The sequence below is a fragment of the Electrophorus electricus genome, chromosome 14 (assembly GCF_041902795.1).
Source record: "Electrophorus electricus isolate QZ-2024a chromosome 14, ASM4190279v1, whole genome shotgun sequence".
Classification (NCBI taxonomy): Eukaryota; Metazoa; Chordata; class Actinopteri; order Gymnotiformes; family Gymnotidae; genus Electrophorus; species Electrophorus electricus.
Window position 1 is genome coordinate 2,194,057 of NC_137510.1, and position 18,029 is coordinate 2,212,085.

An 18,029-nucleotide genomic window follows, 5' to 3' on the forward strand; every position below is an offset into this window, starting at 1 on the left:
TTCGTGTTCTCGGGCTATTATTGATGACATAAACCACCAGGGAATGATCTTTGTCATGAAAGTAAAACAACAAAGAAAGGAGAGTTCTTCTAGAGAAGTCTGCTGTAGTTTACATCCCCAGCTAGCTGGAGTTACATTCCAAAAACTGTCAACGGGTCAAAGGGCATCCGTAATCGAAATAACGTATAAGGGAACAACAACAACACAACAACAACAACAACAACAACAATAACAACAACAAAGTTCGAATAAGAATAATAAGAAATGGAACGAAAATCGAGTTTCTTGTTTTGTTTTGTTTTTATCCGTCATGTTATAGACACATGCACGCGCGCGGATAAGCGCCACGAGAGGGGGGGAACTACGTCTCACCAGTGTTTATTACGTCGTCGTGTTGTGAAGCAGCACTGCCGTTCTCAATGTGTTTGATGACATACACTTGATTCTACTCGAATTCGTTTCCCTCTCGGTTTGATGGGTGGAACTAAAAGCTTGAGACACTTTTGAAAAGATGGGGCGATCAAATTGGTGACAAAGAAGTCTTTCCGTGTCATCAACGTCGTTTAGACGACATGCAGGAATCCCTCTGATAATAACCAACACTTCAAAGGCTCCTCGCTTCAATTGAGACCAAACTATCCCTTGCTCCATTCATGCACGAGAGCTGGTACTATGGAGGACTCAACTGTTTAGCTATTTCTCGTTGTGTTTATTTTTTCTCTATTCATCAGAGCATTTGGATAGTGCAAACAACAAGACAATTACCAAAGAAACAAACTAAAACGTATCTCATCAAGCAATGCGTATCCACCCACAGACTCGTGGCATTCAAATGCATAACGCTTGGGTGAAAACGAAGGAAGCAGACGGCAACTTTAACCCCTGGCTATTAAACCTAGTTGTTGTCCACGTAGGGATTTCGAATATGAAACAGATAGATAGATAGATAGATAGATAGATAGATAGATAGATAGATAGATAGATAGATAGATAGATAGAGAGAGAGAGAGAGAGAGAGAGAGAGAGAGAGAGAGAGAGAGAGAGAGAGAGAGAGATGGCCTATTTGCATGGGGACAATACATCAATTAACTGTGCAGTCTAACATTCTCGAGGAAAAGTAAAGTCCAGAAAACAATAAATCGATTTTTAGCGTACTGTAAAATCAAAACACGCACCAAAAGATAATTATGTTTGTAGTTTGCACTGACGTCTTTTCGTACGACGCTTTTTTTTTTTCTGAGTAGTAACGTATTATGGTTTCTTACCCCTTGCTGGCATATATTACATTCGTTAAAGCGGCCTTTGGAGCGCACCTCCTCAGCTCCATATTATCTGAGTCTGACTCGGCGATTGCTATAGAAATCCTAACTCACCATGAAGATCCACAGTCGTGAAGAAATGGGTCTTTGTATAAAACCTTCTTTGATGTCTGGGTGGGAATACGCATCCTTTCATCGAGTGCTACCCACGTAAGCAGAGTAAACCGCGGTACCTATGTGTGTATAAGACATATAAAGGGATATAAAGTCATGGAAGCTATAGAAACAGAGACGGAGTTATATGCAAAACTTTAAAAATCTGTAAATAATTATTATTAGTAGGCCAGTAGTTATACTAATGATAGTTAAACCATTAGAAGCCCAAAGAAAAACATGTGCACTCTTGCATTTACTGCTAAACAAATTGTGCTGAACTACATCGAAGCTCGTGGGGGGGGGGGGGGGGGTGCATGTGTTTATCTTTTTCTCTTTTTCTTACACGAGAAAAATAACTCAAGTGCTGAATACTATATATATATATATATATATATATATATATATATATATATATATATATATATATATATATATATATAATTTTAGCATAAGTAAATGCCTTAAAATCACTTGGCATCTATAGTCTACTCGTTCTTATTTTTGCATATCATTATAACACAGTTTATTTAAAATACTGACAACTTACAAGGCATTGCGGTACACATTTTAAGGTCTCCTTTTATAATTCATATTTTCATAAAAATGAGTTATTGACTGGATTTACAAAAAAATCACAAAATGCTCACATTGATCAATGGCTAATATTAAATGAAGTGTCATATCAAATACAATAACAATGTTTCCATCAAAATGTCTCATCTGCAGAAATCACAAGAGGAATATGTCTACTTCTTATGAAATTCAAAATTGTTCAAATAATAGCATTTTTTTTTAGAAACAATAGTAGCAAACATTTAAAAATAGCTGAAATACTGAACCTTACAAAATTACTGTTAACACTTACACATTAAAACGTCATTTACAAAATTTACATTTTATATTGAAGCACTTTGGTTCAATAATACAAAAAGAAATCCAATACTGATTCAAAAATAAATTAAGAAGTCATTGAAGTAAAATCAGAATTTACAAAATAATACATCCACATGCGTACGATCAGTACACTATTTAAGAAAACGGACACTCGTGAAGATAGTTGATATTCAGCTACGTGGGACACAGGTTGGCTACCTCAGTCTGTGGTTTGGCTGTAACATTATCTGTCACTGTGCCAGTGCACTGTACCGCTAGGCCATTCAACACAGCCCCACGTGTCTGTCTTTCAGTCAGCCCGGGACGCTCGTCTGTCCAAAAGTAAGAAGCGAAGTAGCAAAGTAACTTTGCCAAGAGCCCGCGCTGGTACAACCTCGTGGTTAGAAAGTGTCCCCTCTTTCAGAATTCCTGTACGGTGGTCTCTCTGAAGGGTCAGGTGTGGATGAACCACTGGGTGGGGTCTGACTGCCACTGGCGCCCGAGCTGTGACAGACGTACCACTCGCTTAAATTGGCCGGCTGCGAGCCCGAGAGAGGTTCGGAGAGCGCGGAAGGAGCTGGCTCTCGACCCAAGTCCGACGACGGGGAGACTAGAGACGGAGTCGAGGATTCGTAACCCGAACTCGGAGGTGGGGATTTGCAGTGCACCTTCATGTGTTTTCTCAAAGAGCTGGGGTGCGTGTACGACTTGTCACAACCTCGCACTTTGCAGTTGTACGGCTTATCGCTGGTGTGCACGTGGGAATGTTTTTTCCGGTCACTGCTGTTTGCAAAACGTCTGTCACATCCGTCAAATTCGCATTTAAATGGCTTTTCGCCTACAACAAGAAAACAGATTGATTATGTCAATGTGAAGAAAAGCATATCGGTGTGCTATCATTACCACCGCTTCAGAAATTCTACAGAAAACTGAAATGTAAACTCTGTATTATAGGCTGAATACGAGATCATCATACCTAACCGTTAACAAATGAAATGTGAGAATGGACTCTCGTGTTATTGGCAGATCTTGTAGTACTTTATTCTCTTTATTTGACCCCCCCCCCCCCCAACCCAGCTGGTTAATGTCACGTACATCATAGCGCAACAATAGTTTACGTTCTGTTTCACGTTACCGGGACACTGGCGTAATAAATACCGCCCAGGCCCGTGAGTACAGAGGCTTGCCCCGACGACTATGCGGTATGAATGCGTAAATTAATTACACTCAAATCACAGGACATTGATTTTCGCCGCACATGCGCGCGCGCCAGCCGTTCATGAGCATTTGTAATTGCTGCTGTCTAATTAAACCTGCCTGTTGAACAGCAATTTGACCTTCAGCTGTTGGGCCGAGGGAGCCAATCAAGGGTATTAGTGTAATACAAGCGAAAAAAAAAACAGGAAAGACGCCCTTGGGAAACTGTATCCATAACCAAAGATTCAAATTCCAGCACGTGGGAAAACGTCCGCACGTGCCACGAGAGGACGCGCACAGGAAATAAACCGAACACGTCGGCCTGGGACTTTAGAAGACGGTTCATAAGTACTGTTATCAGACAACTGTTCCCGCGTGTGTGTTTTGAAAAAAAAAAAGCCCGAGCAGGTACGAACTTGATGAGTGTGAATTGCTATTAAATCAGGGGTGCCAAACGCAAGCCGCGAGGCCTAGAAAGGACTTCCCATTAACCTGTTGCCATCTTGGAATGAGCCCTGTTGTTCGCAATTTAACAATCTACACTAAACAATCACGCGTGATTAGGACGGCGACTCCTCGGGAATATAGATCAAGCAGGAAGACTCGGGCCTTTGGCGCGATGCCTTCAGCGACTTGTTGCACATCCTGTTCACCAATGCCATAAACGTAATCTTTCACTAAACACTACTGATGTAATTAACTTGACAGTACCTACATTTCCCACACTCGTTGCATACGGTCTAGAAATAATATTAATGACGATTTTATTTCGGAATACGTATACAACAAATTTTGTAAACAAACTATTGATCTAGATAAAAATAGACAAAGGCGTGCCTATTTCAAGCTGTCTGGAAAATATTAGACAGGAATATATCGTTTTTAGGGGAAAAGAAGTAACAGACGGATTATTTGGTGCTAAACAACGACTAGCATTCCCATATTTTATAAATTGTTAACGATGAATTAGGAAAGTGTCTTATATCCAGTTAGTAACGAAAAACCCATATAATTATGCAAAGTCCATAAAGTAGCTTATGTGCGAAGGACAATACTAAAACTATAACTGTGAACACAAAACTTTGAGAGCGTCTTTTCCATTTTTAGCAACAGGCATAACTTGGCGGCATTCGTCTGAGTAGGCCCCACACTCCAGAATGTTTTGAACTAAAAACATGTCTCCACCAGAAGATATACAAACAACTGGGGGACTGGGTAAATATACCACAACTTCTAAGTTATCGATGAACATTCTGAAATAATGAAAACAGTGGAAGGGAAAAAAAGAATTACGATTTGAGCTCCCCTCTGTTTTGAACACAATAATTAAGTGGAACAAGTATAAATCTCTAGAAATAAATATAGCATATTATATGAAAATAGTTTTATGATTAGCAGTGCTGTTACAAGACTGATTACAAGACCATTCGGTAATTTACAGTTTGATCCCAGCAGATTCGGTTCTCTGGGGAAAACGCGTCAAATTGTCATCGAAGCTTAAGTAGATTCAATTAATTTAATGTCGGTTTTATTCTTGTGTTGCACTAGAGGAAATGTTAATTATTTCTTGAGATGATTTTCTCGATCAGCTGATCAGTAAACTGTCCACATTTAAGTATTTCGATGAATCAGAGTAGAGCGTTGCTGTGGTACGCTGAAATAAATTTGGCACTTGTTCACAGAAACGTGAATAAATTCACTAACCTGTGTGTGTCCTCTTGTGGATTTTCAGGTTTTCCGATCGGGCAAATACTTTTCCACAGCCGGGGAACGGGCACGGAAACGGTTTTTCCCCGGTGTGGACTCTGATATGATTTACAAGTTTATATTTGGCTTTGAACGGTTTTCCTTCTCGCGGACACTCTTCCCAAAAGCAGATATGATTCGCTTGCTCTGGTCCTCCGACGTGTTCTACGGTCACATGTGTCACTAGCTCGTGCATGGTGCTGTAAGTTTTGGAGCAAAGTTTCTTCGCGGAGTGCTCTGGCTCTTGCCACTTGCAAATGAGTTCTTGCTTGATCGGCTGCCTCATGTAACGGAAAAAGGCACCGGCTCCGTGGTGGTGCGCGCCGAGGCTCATGTTCAGATTAAGACCGCCGTAGGCGTGCAGAGGCGAAGCTGCAAACGGGTCTGCCCTGGAACTTGCTACTTGACTCAAGTGATCAGACCGAACGTACATTTCTCCAGGTATTCCTAACCTTATTTGTCCGTTCAAGGCTTGACCACCTGGTGCTCCGTTAGAGGGCTGTTCGTGGTGAAGTCCGGGGAAGAGGGTATGGGTCCCGGCGTCGGGGTGATGACCATAGTGTCCTGGATAGTTACCTGTTGTTGAGACAAACATTCCGTGGTGAGAGGTTGAACCAGAAGTCTGGTCGGTCAGCACTGGCATGGCTTGAGCTGTCAGATCTCGTCGAATGAGGAAATCCCTACCTGCGGATAACGCCTGGGCCGTGTGAGACATAGAGTACGGGACCGTTGCCGCCTGCACCGGGCCAAAAGCTCCCGTTTGACTGGAGACCACTTCACTGTGGCCTGCAATATGATGATTGTGGTGATGGCGGTGGGGATAATGATGGGCTGGGCTGATTTTGAGGGCCGCGGAGTGCCCCATGTGTTCTGGCCCGAATGGACTCGGCCCCAGGCGGGGTTCCGCAGTAATCTCCCCAGGGTGCGCGTGAGCCATTGAGTGTGGATGGCTGCTGAACCCCGGGAAGCCTGTCACGCTCTGAGGGGTATGGTGGCGATGATGGTGTGGCTGGTGCGCCCCTGCCAAGTCAACTAATCTCAGCGCCGTGTTCCGTTTGGAAAACGTAGGGTCCATCACGGGGCTTCCCAACGCATCCACGCTCATTACTCCTAATTTTAGAATAACTTGACAGCAGGCAAAATAATAATGATGATGACAAATATATTTTAATCGCTGTGAAAAATACAGAAAAAAAAAAAAAACTTCCTAAAGTTTAGTTCCTATCTCTGTGCCTACATGGAATCCCATTCGGTTGAGAGGCAGCAGCAGGATGCTTTGATATACTGAATAGAGATTCATGGTAGGCGCTGCAGCCCGCGGAGCTGCACAATCATTCTGCGTTCTAATTGGTCAGAGCTCGGTGATTGACGTCACTTGTGACAGTTTCCAATGTGAAGAAAAATGTTTTAGTGACAGTAAGCAACCAGTGCGCCTGCGCGGAGCCTCAGGCAGCAGTTCACAGAGAGAGAGAGAGAAAAAAAAAAAGTTTTTTTTTTTTTTGATATGCAAAGATTATTGTACTTTTAACTGCAACGCGAGAGTTATATATAAGCAAATCGATCGTTGTCGTATTACTGTAATGATCTACCATGCAATGGGTTTCTGATTTTACGAGAGGTGCGTCTCTCGCATCTGACGGTTAAATGTTTAGAACCTCTCGTGTTTTCCTGTTGAGTGAGCGTAATCGATGGCGCACCAAACTCTCATCTGACATGCACAACAATGCTACACATTCCGCTTAATATGTTTCTAATGCGAGGGATATTTCTGCGTTACTGCCGGCACACTACGATGATAATGCGAAATGCATGCGAGAGCGTAAAGAAACGATTTTACGTTTTGAGCCAGGCTCCCACCCCTCTATTCCTCGAAGCGTTTCTTCCGCTTCGTCAGCGGAGCAGCGTCTCTGAAAAGGTTTAAAAAAAAAAAAAAAACAGTTGTGCCGCGGGGGAAAGGGTCCATAACCTGTTATTATGATCCAAGGTAATTTTGCACACTCGTATTGTCGGTCTCTGTCCACGAGTGGCGGCGGATCAGACGCACGGAAGGAGGCGCTTAATCAAGACACACAAGCTCGAGTGCGCAGCGTCAGCAAAGCGGGGAAGGCTTGCTAGAATAGTAGCCCAAGAGTTGAACTCTACCCAGTAAAGAGGTCTAAAGTATTACTTATTAGTTATTCCTTACCTATTATAGTGTAATATTACATCGCTGTCTATACAACTAATACATGCCTCCCAAAATACTTTCTATCTGCATACGCCATTCGGATGTTATCAATATGTATAGTTTGTGATAATATGATGTGTTCAGCCATTTCGAAACGAATCTCTAAGACAGGGGACAACATATTTTGCAAACTGCATGCGGTGTCCTCTGTAGATCTCTGTCCATAGTAATGTGGAACGGTATGGACCGTTATAGAGTTATAGATATAAAAAAATATAAGTAGTCCCATTTTTATTTGTTTTTAAACAATAAATCAAAAAAGTGTAGGGAAATCCAAACGACAAATAAAACTAATAAAATTAGCCGCAAACTATTTGTAATTAGCTCTGATACCCTTTAACAGTAGTTGTGTCGTAGCAGGCCTGCAAATAAAGTCTGTCGTATGCTTTCTTGCGGGAACTATGGAATGCAGACGCATACAATGTTGTAAACGAGAAAGATACATGGGGTGGAAGCACTGGGTGGAATTTCAGTAGGCCTGGACGTATATGATATACGTACCCTTGATCACACGCTTCCATTAATAAGGTACCATTAATAAGTTATCCTTTTGTGTATTGCATAAGCAAATATCTATGGGGGTTAGGTGTGGAAACCGAAAAGTGTGATTTTCAGTTTGAGGTGTAATTTTTGATTAGTCGCAATACAACACGTGCTTGCTTTTTTCAAAACTATCGACAATAAACGGTAAAGTACATAAGCAAAAAAAACCTACCCCTGTTAAGTAGTCCAGAATCGTTTCGGGGATGTCGTTTATGATGCTATATGATGTGGTAAAAATCCTGCATTAATTTAAAATATAGCGTCTGTAGTCTACCTGGAATGGCAATGATCTCAGTGTCTCAGTCAAATTTCTGCTCGTGGAATAGTCGATTACATTAATATGGTGTATGCCAAGTCTAACGTAATATTCTTACCTTCACCATCACTGGTTCGTTGTTGTATCTTAATCAGATCAACCAGAAACAAACAGGAATTGTTGTGTGAACTGACCCCAAAGGGGGTCAAACGGTTATCAATAGATTCGTGTCAAACATCAGACATACAATCTCCATAACTACTGGACGGATTTTTTAAAAGGCCAGAACGATCGCTCGAGGACTCGCTCATTCATTTCCCTGCAGGCGTGATGTTCTGATGCACCAAACCATAATGTCCTTTGACAGAATGTCACACTAGTATTACAGAGGCTTGTGGTGAGTGGTAACGAAACGTACGCCCGTGTCTGCACGAACGGCGCACAAAAGTCAACTGGCGGAAACTATGGACTCCATAGCGAATAGTTGCACAAGTTCTCTTGCTATTACTTTTAGTGTCAAGACGTGCATTTAGTGCACTTTATCAGGCAGTGCAATATTACTTAATTTAACGCCATGGCGTGGGATCACCTAAACACATAAGACACTGTGATTAAGCAACATTCAGCATTTTTAATGCACCTTGGTAGTGTAAAACAACAGGAATAAACTTGTTGTAAGTATATCAACATTTTACAAATAATCTAGGGTGCTGTGGTGGTTGTGAGAAACCTTTTGTTTGTTCACTTCACATCACGCAAAATTATTCTTAAAAATGAAAACAATATAAACATCACATTCTTTGACAAATATTTAGTTTCGTGCGCGCTATTTCACTTTAAGAATGTTTAATATAAACTTTAAGAACTGTTGCAAGTAACTGGAATTCTCCTGAGAACTGTTGTGGATTGATCTATCAGGGCCTTTGGTGACAACGCCAGACCAACCATGTCATAAATAAGTAAACATTGTGTGAACTATGACAGACAGTGAAGATGTTACCCGAACGGCCGCGCCTCAAAGCGCGGTATGCACTTGCAGCTGCGCACTCCTGGCAATGCTTGAATACAGAGCTAAATGTATATTCATGTCAAAGCTATTTTTATTGCCTTCCATGTCGAATAAAGCATGGTATGAATTAGAACATAATCAAAAGAGACTAAAAAGCGAAAAAACAAGAAGGCACTACTTCTGAAAGGACTTTGTTAGAAAGCGAGGGCGAAAATGCTGGCCATTTTTTTTTCTTAAAGTCCATCATCTAAAGGCCTGTAGTAGTAATAAAAATACACGAATGAACACAAAGTACATGCATAAACGTGAAAAAGCCCCAGATACCTTAAATGTACATAGAACAGAAGTCTACCTAAGCCATTACTGATCATTAAAGCATTACTGATAAGACTAACGGTCAGGTCGAATGGCGTTTAACCCCTCTGCTCCCGGCAGGAACTCAACTTGAGCGTATCGCTTTGTACGCCTCTCGTATCAAACTGAGCGTATTCTCGTTTTTATGTACTATTATTTTAGTTGAAAACATTAGAAGTAATTGTTTAAGTACATACAATTCCCTTCGCTTATTTTGTGTCTTTTTATTGCCCAGCAACCAGGACCCCCGGTCGTTCGCCTCGCGGTTACTGTTACTTTGACACACGTGCCTTTCTTACCGTTTTCCACCTGTTGAGAACTTCCTCCAGATTTCTTTTATAAAGATAAGTTCCTTCAGACAAAATGTTCAAGACCACAGGCCCACATCTCCTCGCTCTCTCTCTCTCTCTCTCTCTCTCTCTCTCTCTCTCTCTCTCTCTCTCCCTTTCTCTTTCTCTCTCTCTCTGGAATGAATTTGAAAATGTATGAACCAGAAGCCTGCAGTCCGGATTTTATTTTAATGGATCGTATGGCACGTCTGGGCCGCAGCTTTGAACTCCAGCCGCCGGAGTTTCCCGCAGAGAGCGCGGCAAATCCCACTTGATAACTTCGACAACCCACAACTTTTGTGCACGCAACAGAGATGCATTACGGCCGTGCTTACACACACATGCAGAAACAGACAGATACACACCAACACACACAGACACGCGCGCGCACGACTACTTAAAACAAAGATGACAAAAGACGAGTGGAGGGTTTGATATAGCATAGTATGGATAGACTTTATACTTTTATCTAGGCTGTACGCTGTGCGTACGTTCTTTTGTTTCTGCATTAATGTTCGGCTCCAACAGAGAGCAGAGACACAGGTGAAATAAAAAGCAAGACAGCATCCAAGTGTATAAGAATACACAACTGGATCCGTAGAAATACGCAGACCAGCTGTATAAATTGCAGCACATGAAGTGTTCTACGCACCCGCAGGAGCTTGCGCTCGTGTTCGCACTACACTACACATATTCTGTACACAATATTTTCCAGTTTTAACACTACTTAACGTAGTGCACGCACTCGAATCAACACGTACTTGACTCAGTATCATAAGTGGAAAGGTGAATTTTATTTTAAAATCTGCTTTTTGGGGGGGGGGGGGTGAATTTAGAATTAGGCCTCTAAGGCCTTTTTGTACGCTTTTTTGTTTGTCTTTTGTTTTGTTCGTATTTTGATTTTCAGGGATGTTGTAAGTATAGGACGTTCGCTCATGCATTTACAGTATCATATCGCCAAGTCTCATAACAAATTTCAGGGTGTTTACTAATTGTAGGCGCTTGTTTGAGGAAGTACACGTTTTTAGCAACGTGCACGCCGACTGCTAACACATTAGACCTGCGGAAAAGTAGGCCAAACGCGAAAGTCTGCCTTTCAGACAAAAGGCTATTCGCCCATGCATTCACTAAACTCTGTTTTCTGAATTTCAGACTGAAATCACAGTCAGCAACCTCGCTTCAATACCATAGATTGATGCTGTAAACCGACCAATAGCACTGGCGCTGGGGACCGTCGGACTGTTATTTGGTAAGTGAGAGCGCCCTCTCCAATGATCGTCCAGGCATGGGGTCACGTGCTGCCCCCTCCTCCTTCCCCATTCATCAGGGGTGGACTGTGTTGTCTTTTCAATTCATTTATCTGCAGGAATGATTGCGACTATCAGTCTGGTGTTCACCGCCTGACTGAGGAGGTGAAAGTTGCGCCACAGGAAGATAAACCGCAAAAGACAATATTGCACATGATTTGCGTGTGCATCGGATGAGCTGGAGTGGGGAAATTCTTATCCACTGAAAAGTAAATAGAAATAGGGACCGGAGTTTGCGTAGCTCACTTAAGTCAGGGAAATACGTAGCGGAGACAGTTGTTAGGGTGTCTGTGTGTGATTTCCGATTCTTGCTCTCTCAGTCGCCTCCGCTGTAGACTGAAGATGCTCTTGGACGCAGGACCACAGTATCCGGCGATTGGAGTGACTACTTTCGGCTCCTCCAGACATCACTCAACAGGCGAAGTTACAGACAGAGAAGTGGCTTTGGGGATAAATCCGTTCGCCGACGGTATGGGCGCTTTTAAAATCAACCACAGTTCCCATGATCTTGGCTCCGGGCAAGCGGCGTTTTCCTCGCAGGCGCCCGGCTACGCGGCCGCAGCCTTGGGACACCACCATCACCCCACCCATGTCAGCTCCTACTCCACCGCAGCTTTCAACTCAACCCGGGACTTTCTCTTTCGGAATCGAGGCTTCGGAGACGCCACCAGCGCGCAACACAGTCTTTTCGCCTCGGCCGCTGGAAGTTTCGCGGCGCCGCACGGACACTCCGACGCTGCTGGGCACCTGCTTTTCCCGGGACTGCACGAGCAAGCGGCGACGCACGCGTCCTCGAACGTGGTGAACAGTCAGATGCGCTTGGGGTTTTCCGGGGACATGTACGGTAGGGCCGATCAGTACGGCCATGTTACAAGCCCCAGGTCGGAGCACTACGCCTCCACGCAGTTGCATGGCTATGGCCCCATGAACATGAACATGACTGCTCACCACGGGGCCGGGGCCTTTTTCCGTTACATGAGACAACCGATCAAACAAGAGCTCATCTGCAAGTGGATTGAACCGGAGCAACTAACTAACCCGAAAAAGTCATGCAACAAAACTTTCAGCACCATGCACGAGCTTGTGACCCATCTCACCGTAGAACACGTTGGAGGACCAGAGCAGTCGAATCATATCTGCTTTTGGGAAGAGTGTTCCCGGGAAGGAAAACCGTTTAAAGCCAAATATAAACTTGTAAATCATATCAGAGTCCACACCGGGGAAAAACCGTTTCCGTGCCCGTTCCCCGGCTGTGGAAAAGTATTTGCCCGATCGGAAAATCTGAAAATCCACAAACGAACACACACCGGTAAGATATAGGATCCATTTCTCGTTTTTTGTTCTGACTCGGTTAGGTAATCAAACTAGTCAATCAACAACAACATAAAATGCTCGTGTAATACTAGTGGGTGATCCATAATTCATTTTCTAGCACATTTTAGTAGGCACAATTTTAAATTAATTGCTTTCTGTTTTATCTTGCAGTTAATTAATGAATTATAGTTCAAAACATGTATTATCAACATTGGTTGCACTGTCTTAATATGGCATGGTATTGTTTTATTTAATGAACTGTAAAACAGTCATAGAAATATGACAGAATTATTTTCTTTCTACTTCTGACTACAGTTCTGACTACTTACATTTTTAACGCTTAAGTACTTATCAATAGAGACTACAGTGCAGTGTGAAATCTCCGAGCTTTACTTGGCCATGTTTCAACCCAGTTCTCTAGTTAAAATCCTTTTTTCCTCGCTTTTTGCTGTAGGTGAAAAACCATTTAAGTGTGAGTTTGAAGGCTGTGACAGACGGTTTGCTAACAGCAGTGACCGAAAGAAACACATGCACGTCCACACGTCAGATAAGCCATATCTGTGCAAAATGTGCGACAAATCTTACACACACCCAAGCTCCCTCCGGAAACACATGAAGGTATGTAACATTAAAATTATGCTCAATAATTCTATAATTATCGTAGCAACATTTCTTTTCTTTTAAAAAATGTGATTTTATTATGCATTTGTTTTGTAAAAAACAAACAAACAAAAAAAAAAACCTTGCCTTTCAAGCAAAGTGTTCGTTCGTATTTAAATTAAATAACACATTTGTTTTATGAATATCGAATAAAATCGAAAAAAATCCTTTAGCGTGTTATTGGAATAACAGTTTAGCCCACCGTAAGCAGGAACTTGACGCCCTTTGTTGCTTTTAAATCGCAGGTCCACGAGTCGTCCTCCCAGGGCTCCCAACCGTCCCCAGCAGCCAGTTCGGGTTACGAGTCTTCCACGCCCCCTACAATCGTCTCTCCATCCACAGAGAACCAGAGCAGCAGTTCCATATCGCCAGCCTCGTCCGCAGTGCATCACGCCAGCAGTCACAGCGCCCTGTCGTCAAATTTTAATGAATGGTACGTGTAAATATTTTCAAAAGACTGCAGAAATTAAGACTGCTTGGAAATCAGAGACTCAAAAGTCTGCCCGTTCGCAAGGACCTAAAGAGTGAGAGAAAGCCGAGGAACCTGACGTGTTTGATAGCCTAAATGGTTGTATAGCAGAGAGAACTGCATGGACGTGGTGTAAGGCCGACAACCAACTTAACTTTCCCCCAATATACACACATATATATTTTATTACTTTGTTTTTGATTTTTTAATTTCTTTTTTATTTTTATTCTTTTTTTAATTTTTTAATGAGCCTGCACACGGAGATCAATCGCATGCTACCAGCAGGTTAAAGCCCTGTTTTTGTACATAAAGATTTACCTAGTTTAAAATGTAATATTTTATTTTGTAAATAGTCATAATACAGTTTAAGGGAATTTGTGAAAATGTGGTCCCTAGATATATGGAAAATGAGATGGCTTTACGAATATTGCGATGATTAGTCTTGACTGAAAAGAATGTTATAGTTAATGTGTACCAAATGTGAATTACTCAGTATTATACCGTCTACACGTTTACCTAACCGACAATTAGTATTATTGTGCTTTTGTATCCAGTGCAGCATTTCGTCTGAAGTCCAGTCTGAGTAGCACAGTTGTTGTTATTTAATGTCATGTCGATAAATTGTGTAGTGAAAGCCTGAAACTCCGTGTCGATCTTGTTTATGTAAGTGATCAAATATAAAACTATCTGTCTATTACAATGCCAATTGCAGGAAATTATTAATTGTATATAGTCCAGTTTTCCATATTTATCGGCATGTAAAGGACCGGTAACTCATGTTAGAGATAGGTCTAAACGGTATTTATGGAGAAATTCGTTGGTAGGGTATGTAAAATTTAGTTTTCAAAATAATGTTTGGTTACATTTCGTACAATATTAAAGAATTAAACGTACAACAAAATGCCTTCAATATTTTGTTTCTCAAGCTGTTGTCTAAACGCGTGACTGAAATGGAAAATAAATAAATATCCTATTTTCAACTTAGAGCATCACGAGCTTCACGGAACAGATTATTTCTGACGTGCCCACGTTAATTTTAGAAACCCAGTTCACATGAATGTGAAGTCCGAACATACCCATTTAGGCTAATAATATCATAAATACGAATGTAACATTGCAATAATAATTTAACCCTTAACAAGTAAACGTGAACTACACGCCACGACAATGGAAGTCATTCACACATTTCAGTCAAGCACACCACGCAGTCATTCTGTCTTCTTCCCACGACCGGCAGAGTAATTGCGTTAGATCGCATCTCGGTCGCCTTTTTACTTTGCAACACTTAATTCACTACGACAAATTATTTTTAAGTAATTGAATTCCCTGTTTCGTCCAGTGTAAGCATACTTGATCTAGTCCCTCGTGTAATGTGCGCATTAAAACGACAAGTCGTGACGGATTTATTTATCAGCGCGGCCTATTCTAAATTGTTGACGTTACTTAATTGTTATGTCTAATTATCCTTGATCCAATAGTTTGCCGAAGTGGGGGAGTTCAAGCTAAAACTCTCGTGTCAGTGTTAGGCTTTGTCCCTGACTGCAGTTTGCCTGACCGCTCCATTACACAGAGATCACACCAGCAGACGCCTGCGAGCAGGCGCGTGGTTAACGGGACCGCGGCGCGCGCGACGGTCACGGACCAGTTCACCACGTTTGGCCATTGAAAGTTGCGAATGTTAGAAAATTACCTGAATATTAAACTTGGTCTAAACGCGAGAAATTTATTGTAGTTAAGAGCTACAACAATGCACGCATACAAAAACAGGGTAGTATTGAAGGGGGTGAGACATCATAAACTCGCGATTTTGTAAGATAAGCAATCAACTTTTCTGTGTGTGTCACGTGCAGCGGCATCATTAGCTGGTGCAAATTTAAGTCGTGCCTCAAGGCTCTGATGGAACTGATGAAACAATTTTTTCCCCCCCGATATTTCTAATTCCTCGCTTTTCGAATTTATTTAAGTGGCTAATTTGACTTTTCGTTATAGCGTATATCTAAACCATGTTAGCCGCTTTCTATAGAATATTCAGTTTTATGCTACGGGTATTAGGGAACATGTAATAGCCCACAATGTTTACATTTTTTACCCTGGGGCTGTGCACAAGTCCTTGCCCGCTGCGCACTGCTGCGTGTGCATGCGAAAGTACGGAAGTATGAGTGGTACAAATAATAATAATAATAAAAAAGAGAGATAGACCTCATAAAGAAAAGGAAAGGAAAGAAGAAAAGAGGAAAACGAAAGAACACGAGCAACGTAGGCGCTTGAAATACTAATAACGAATACGGATGCAGTGCAGGGTGTCTGCGGTGATTTTTCGAAGTGCGTTCATATTCTCTTGTCATGGGTTATTAGGTTTTGAGATATGTGAGTGATGGTAATAAAATGAATTGTTCGACTCTATTTAACACTCTATCTGTTCAAAGGTTCTGCTACATTTTCGTTCATGCACCGTTAGACTAGCAATAGAAAGTGTTATGTATTGATCTACACAACGGAATGCGCATTTTATGCTTTCATTTCGCGCAGACGCGACTGTTTGCATCCCAAAGTCCATTATTGGTTTCGCCAGAAATGACAGGGGTTTTTTGTTTTGTTTTGGGTTTTTTTTTGGTCACTCATTATCGAGCAGCATTTCGGTAGCTAAAATGCTTAATGTAGGATACCTGACGGACCTTTATTGCTTCTTAATGCCGACCCCATGTACCTGAGTGGTGCCATTGTCAGGGTGAGCAGAGAATTACTTTCGGTCCTTAAAAAACTAGAGTTTCATGAAATGGCTTGCAAAAAAACAAAAATGTAGCCTAAAATTAAATTATGCGCTATTCAGTTACTTTAAACACTCAGTAACATAAAATGAGTATTAAACGTTAATGTGTGAGCTGGCTAGATATCTTGAAGAAATCCAGCGAATGCTTTTGCTAACCGCGACGGATAAATGGTGGTCTGATGTGGCTATAATTTTAATACTTTAATGTAAGTTTTAGAATCGCAGAAAGAAAGAAAGAAAGAAAGAAAGAAAGAAAGAAAGAAAGAAAGAAAGAAAGAAAGAAAGAAAGAAAGAAAGAAAGAAAGAAATATTCTCTGTTTCAAATTAAAATATGCCTGTTGCACGGATAATAAATCTCAAGCGCATTGCAGATGCTTTTTCTTAGCCCACGCAGAAGTCGTTGCGTTATGTCTCACAGTTAAAACACGAAGCAGAAAAAGTATTCAGCACGTGTTTGTTTAGTCCTACCTATCGTCTTTAACTTAAAGTCTGTGTTGTAACAGAAGGTGGGAAATAGGAGGTAATTAAGATGGCTGTAGCGCGCAGGCGCCGATTGGTGCTTGAGCACGCTAAAGTAAGTGCTTGTCTATGAACTATTGAATATGCATATGTATCCTCCATGTGTTCAGCAGGCAAACTAGGTAATGTGACACGGTCTCTTAAAAAGGTGGCATATCTGCTTGGTCATCATTCAGTAATTAATATGTAATATGGAATTACTTGTCTCCGAACCTGCTTTTGTCGTTGTTGTTGTTGTTGTTGTTATTGTTGTTTACATGAAGGAGACGTCCTGTCTAGAACTGGATGTATTTTCATGATTTAAGATGAAGACATTGTTTGTTTCTTGTTTTTCTGCCTGTAAGAACGCCTGTCTCTCTCCTCACTCTCTCTGCATGGGCATGCGTGCGTGCGTGCGTGCGGGTGTGTGTGTGTGTGTGTGTGTGCGTGCGCGCGTGTGTGTGTAGTTGCGTGCGCCCGTGCGTCTGTGCCTACATACGTGCGCGGTGAGGGATGGGGTTAGTTATTATCTGAAATCTGACTGAAAGTGTAACTGCAGAACTCCAGAAATGCAGCGTAAACACGGTTCACCCGGTTAAGATACAGTCAGTGCTGACTTCAGAATGTGACTGCCGGGTGCCGACCGCAGGCTAGAAAGGTTTAACGCGCCATTGGACTTGTTATGCACAAACCTGGCTAATAAGCCAAAGCCTGTATCTTGAAATTGATATCCTCTGATGTTATGAATAGGATACCTTTAAAACATAAATATGACCATTTTAGATGCATATTTAGATCTAAATTAAAAGAGATAATATCGTTTAACCTATACAATAGGCAATACTAATAATTGCACTCCGTTAACAGTTATACACTTTGTAAGATTTTTATTCTTCTGCATGTACCGTGTAAAGGTTAAATTGGCCACTTTTCTAGAATATTAGCTTTTCTGCAACACCATTCAGCGCTGAGGAAGTCACGTATGCTTAGCAGCTTACTCATCACTCGTGTTAAAGAACGTTTCAAAATCTTTATAATAATCGGGCGACCGGCGTTCCGGCA

General features: G+C 41.7%; 2 protein-coding genes across 3 annotated transcripts; one reads left to right on the forward strand and one right to left on the reverse strand.

The window, feature by feature from the left end:
• Window positions 1-1,913: 1,913 nt before the first annotated feature.
• Window positions 1,914-7,257, reverse strand: zic4 (zic family member 4). Of its 2 annotated transcripts, XM_027017793.3 has the most exons (3): window positions 5,916-7,257; window positions 5,190-5,807; window positions 1,914-3,126 (listed from the first exon to the last, which is right to left on the reverse strand). In XM_027017793.3, exons 1-3 carry the CDS (start codon window positions 6,334-6,336, stop codon window positions 2,690-2,692), a joined length of 1,476 nt encoding a protein of 491 aa, XP_026873594.1. In that variant the 5' UTR covers window positions 6,337-7,257; the 3' UTR covers window positions 1,914-2,689. The 2 variants fall into 2 exon arrangements, with proteins under 2 accessions (XP_026873594.1, XP_026873593.1); XM_027017792.3 differs by having other exon boundaries at window positions 5,190-7,257.
• Window positions 7,258-11,315: 4,058 nt separating this feature from the next.
• Window positions 11,316-14,603, forward strand: zic1 (zic family member 1 (odd-paired homolog, Drosophila)). The gene is made up of 3 exons (XM_027017795.3): window positions 11,316-12,565; window positions 13,025-13,188; window positions 13,476-14,603. Exons 1-3 carry the CDS (start codon window positions 11,599-11,601, stop codon window positions 13,671-13,673), a joined length of 1,329 nt encoding a protein of 442 aa, XP_026873596.1. The 5' UTR covers window positions 11,316-11,598; the 3' UTR covers window positions 13,674-14,603.
• The last annotated feature ends 3,426 nt before the right edge of the window (window positions 14,604-18,029 follow it).

Bases quoted from the DNA above. Each gene is read 5' to 3' on its own strand.
- zic4 (XM_027017792.3), bottom strand. From the start codon at position 6,336: ATGAGCGTGGATGCGTTGGGAAGCCCCGTGATGGACCCTACGTTTTCC. The intron at 3,127-5,189 runs GTTAGTGAATTT...TTCTTGTTGTAG, and splicing joins CCACAAGAGGACACACACAG to GCGAAAAGCCATTTAAATGC.
- zic1 (XM_027017795.3), top strand. From the start codon at position 11,599: ATGCTCTTGGACGCAGGACCACAGTATCCGGCGATTGGAGTGACTACT. The intron at 12,566-13,024 runs GTAAGATATAGG...TTTTTGCTGTAG, and splicing joins CCACAAACGAACACACACCG to GTGAAAAACCATTTAAGTGT. The intron at 13,189-13,475 runs GTATGTAACATT...TTTAAATCGCAG, and splicing joins CCCTCCGGAAACACATGAAG to GTCCACGAGTCGTCCTCCCA.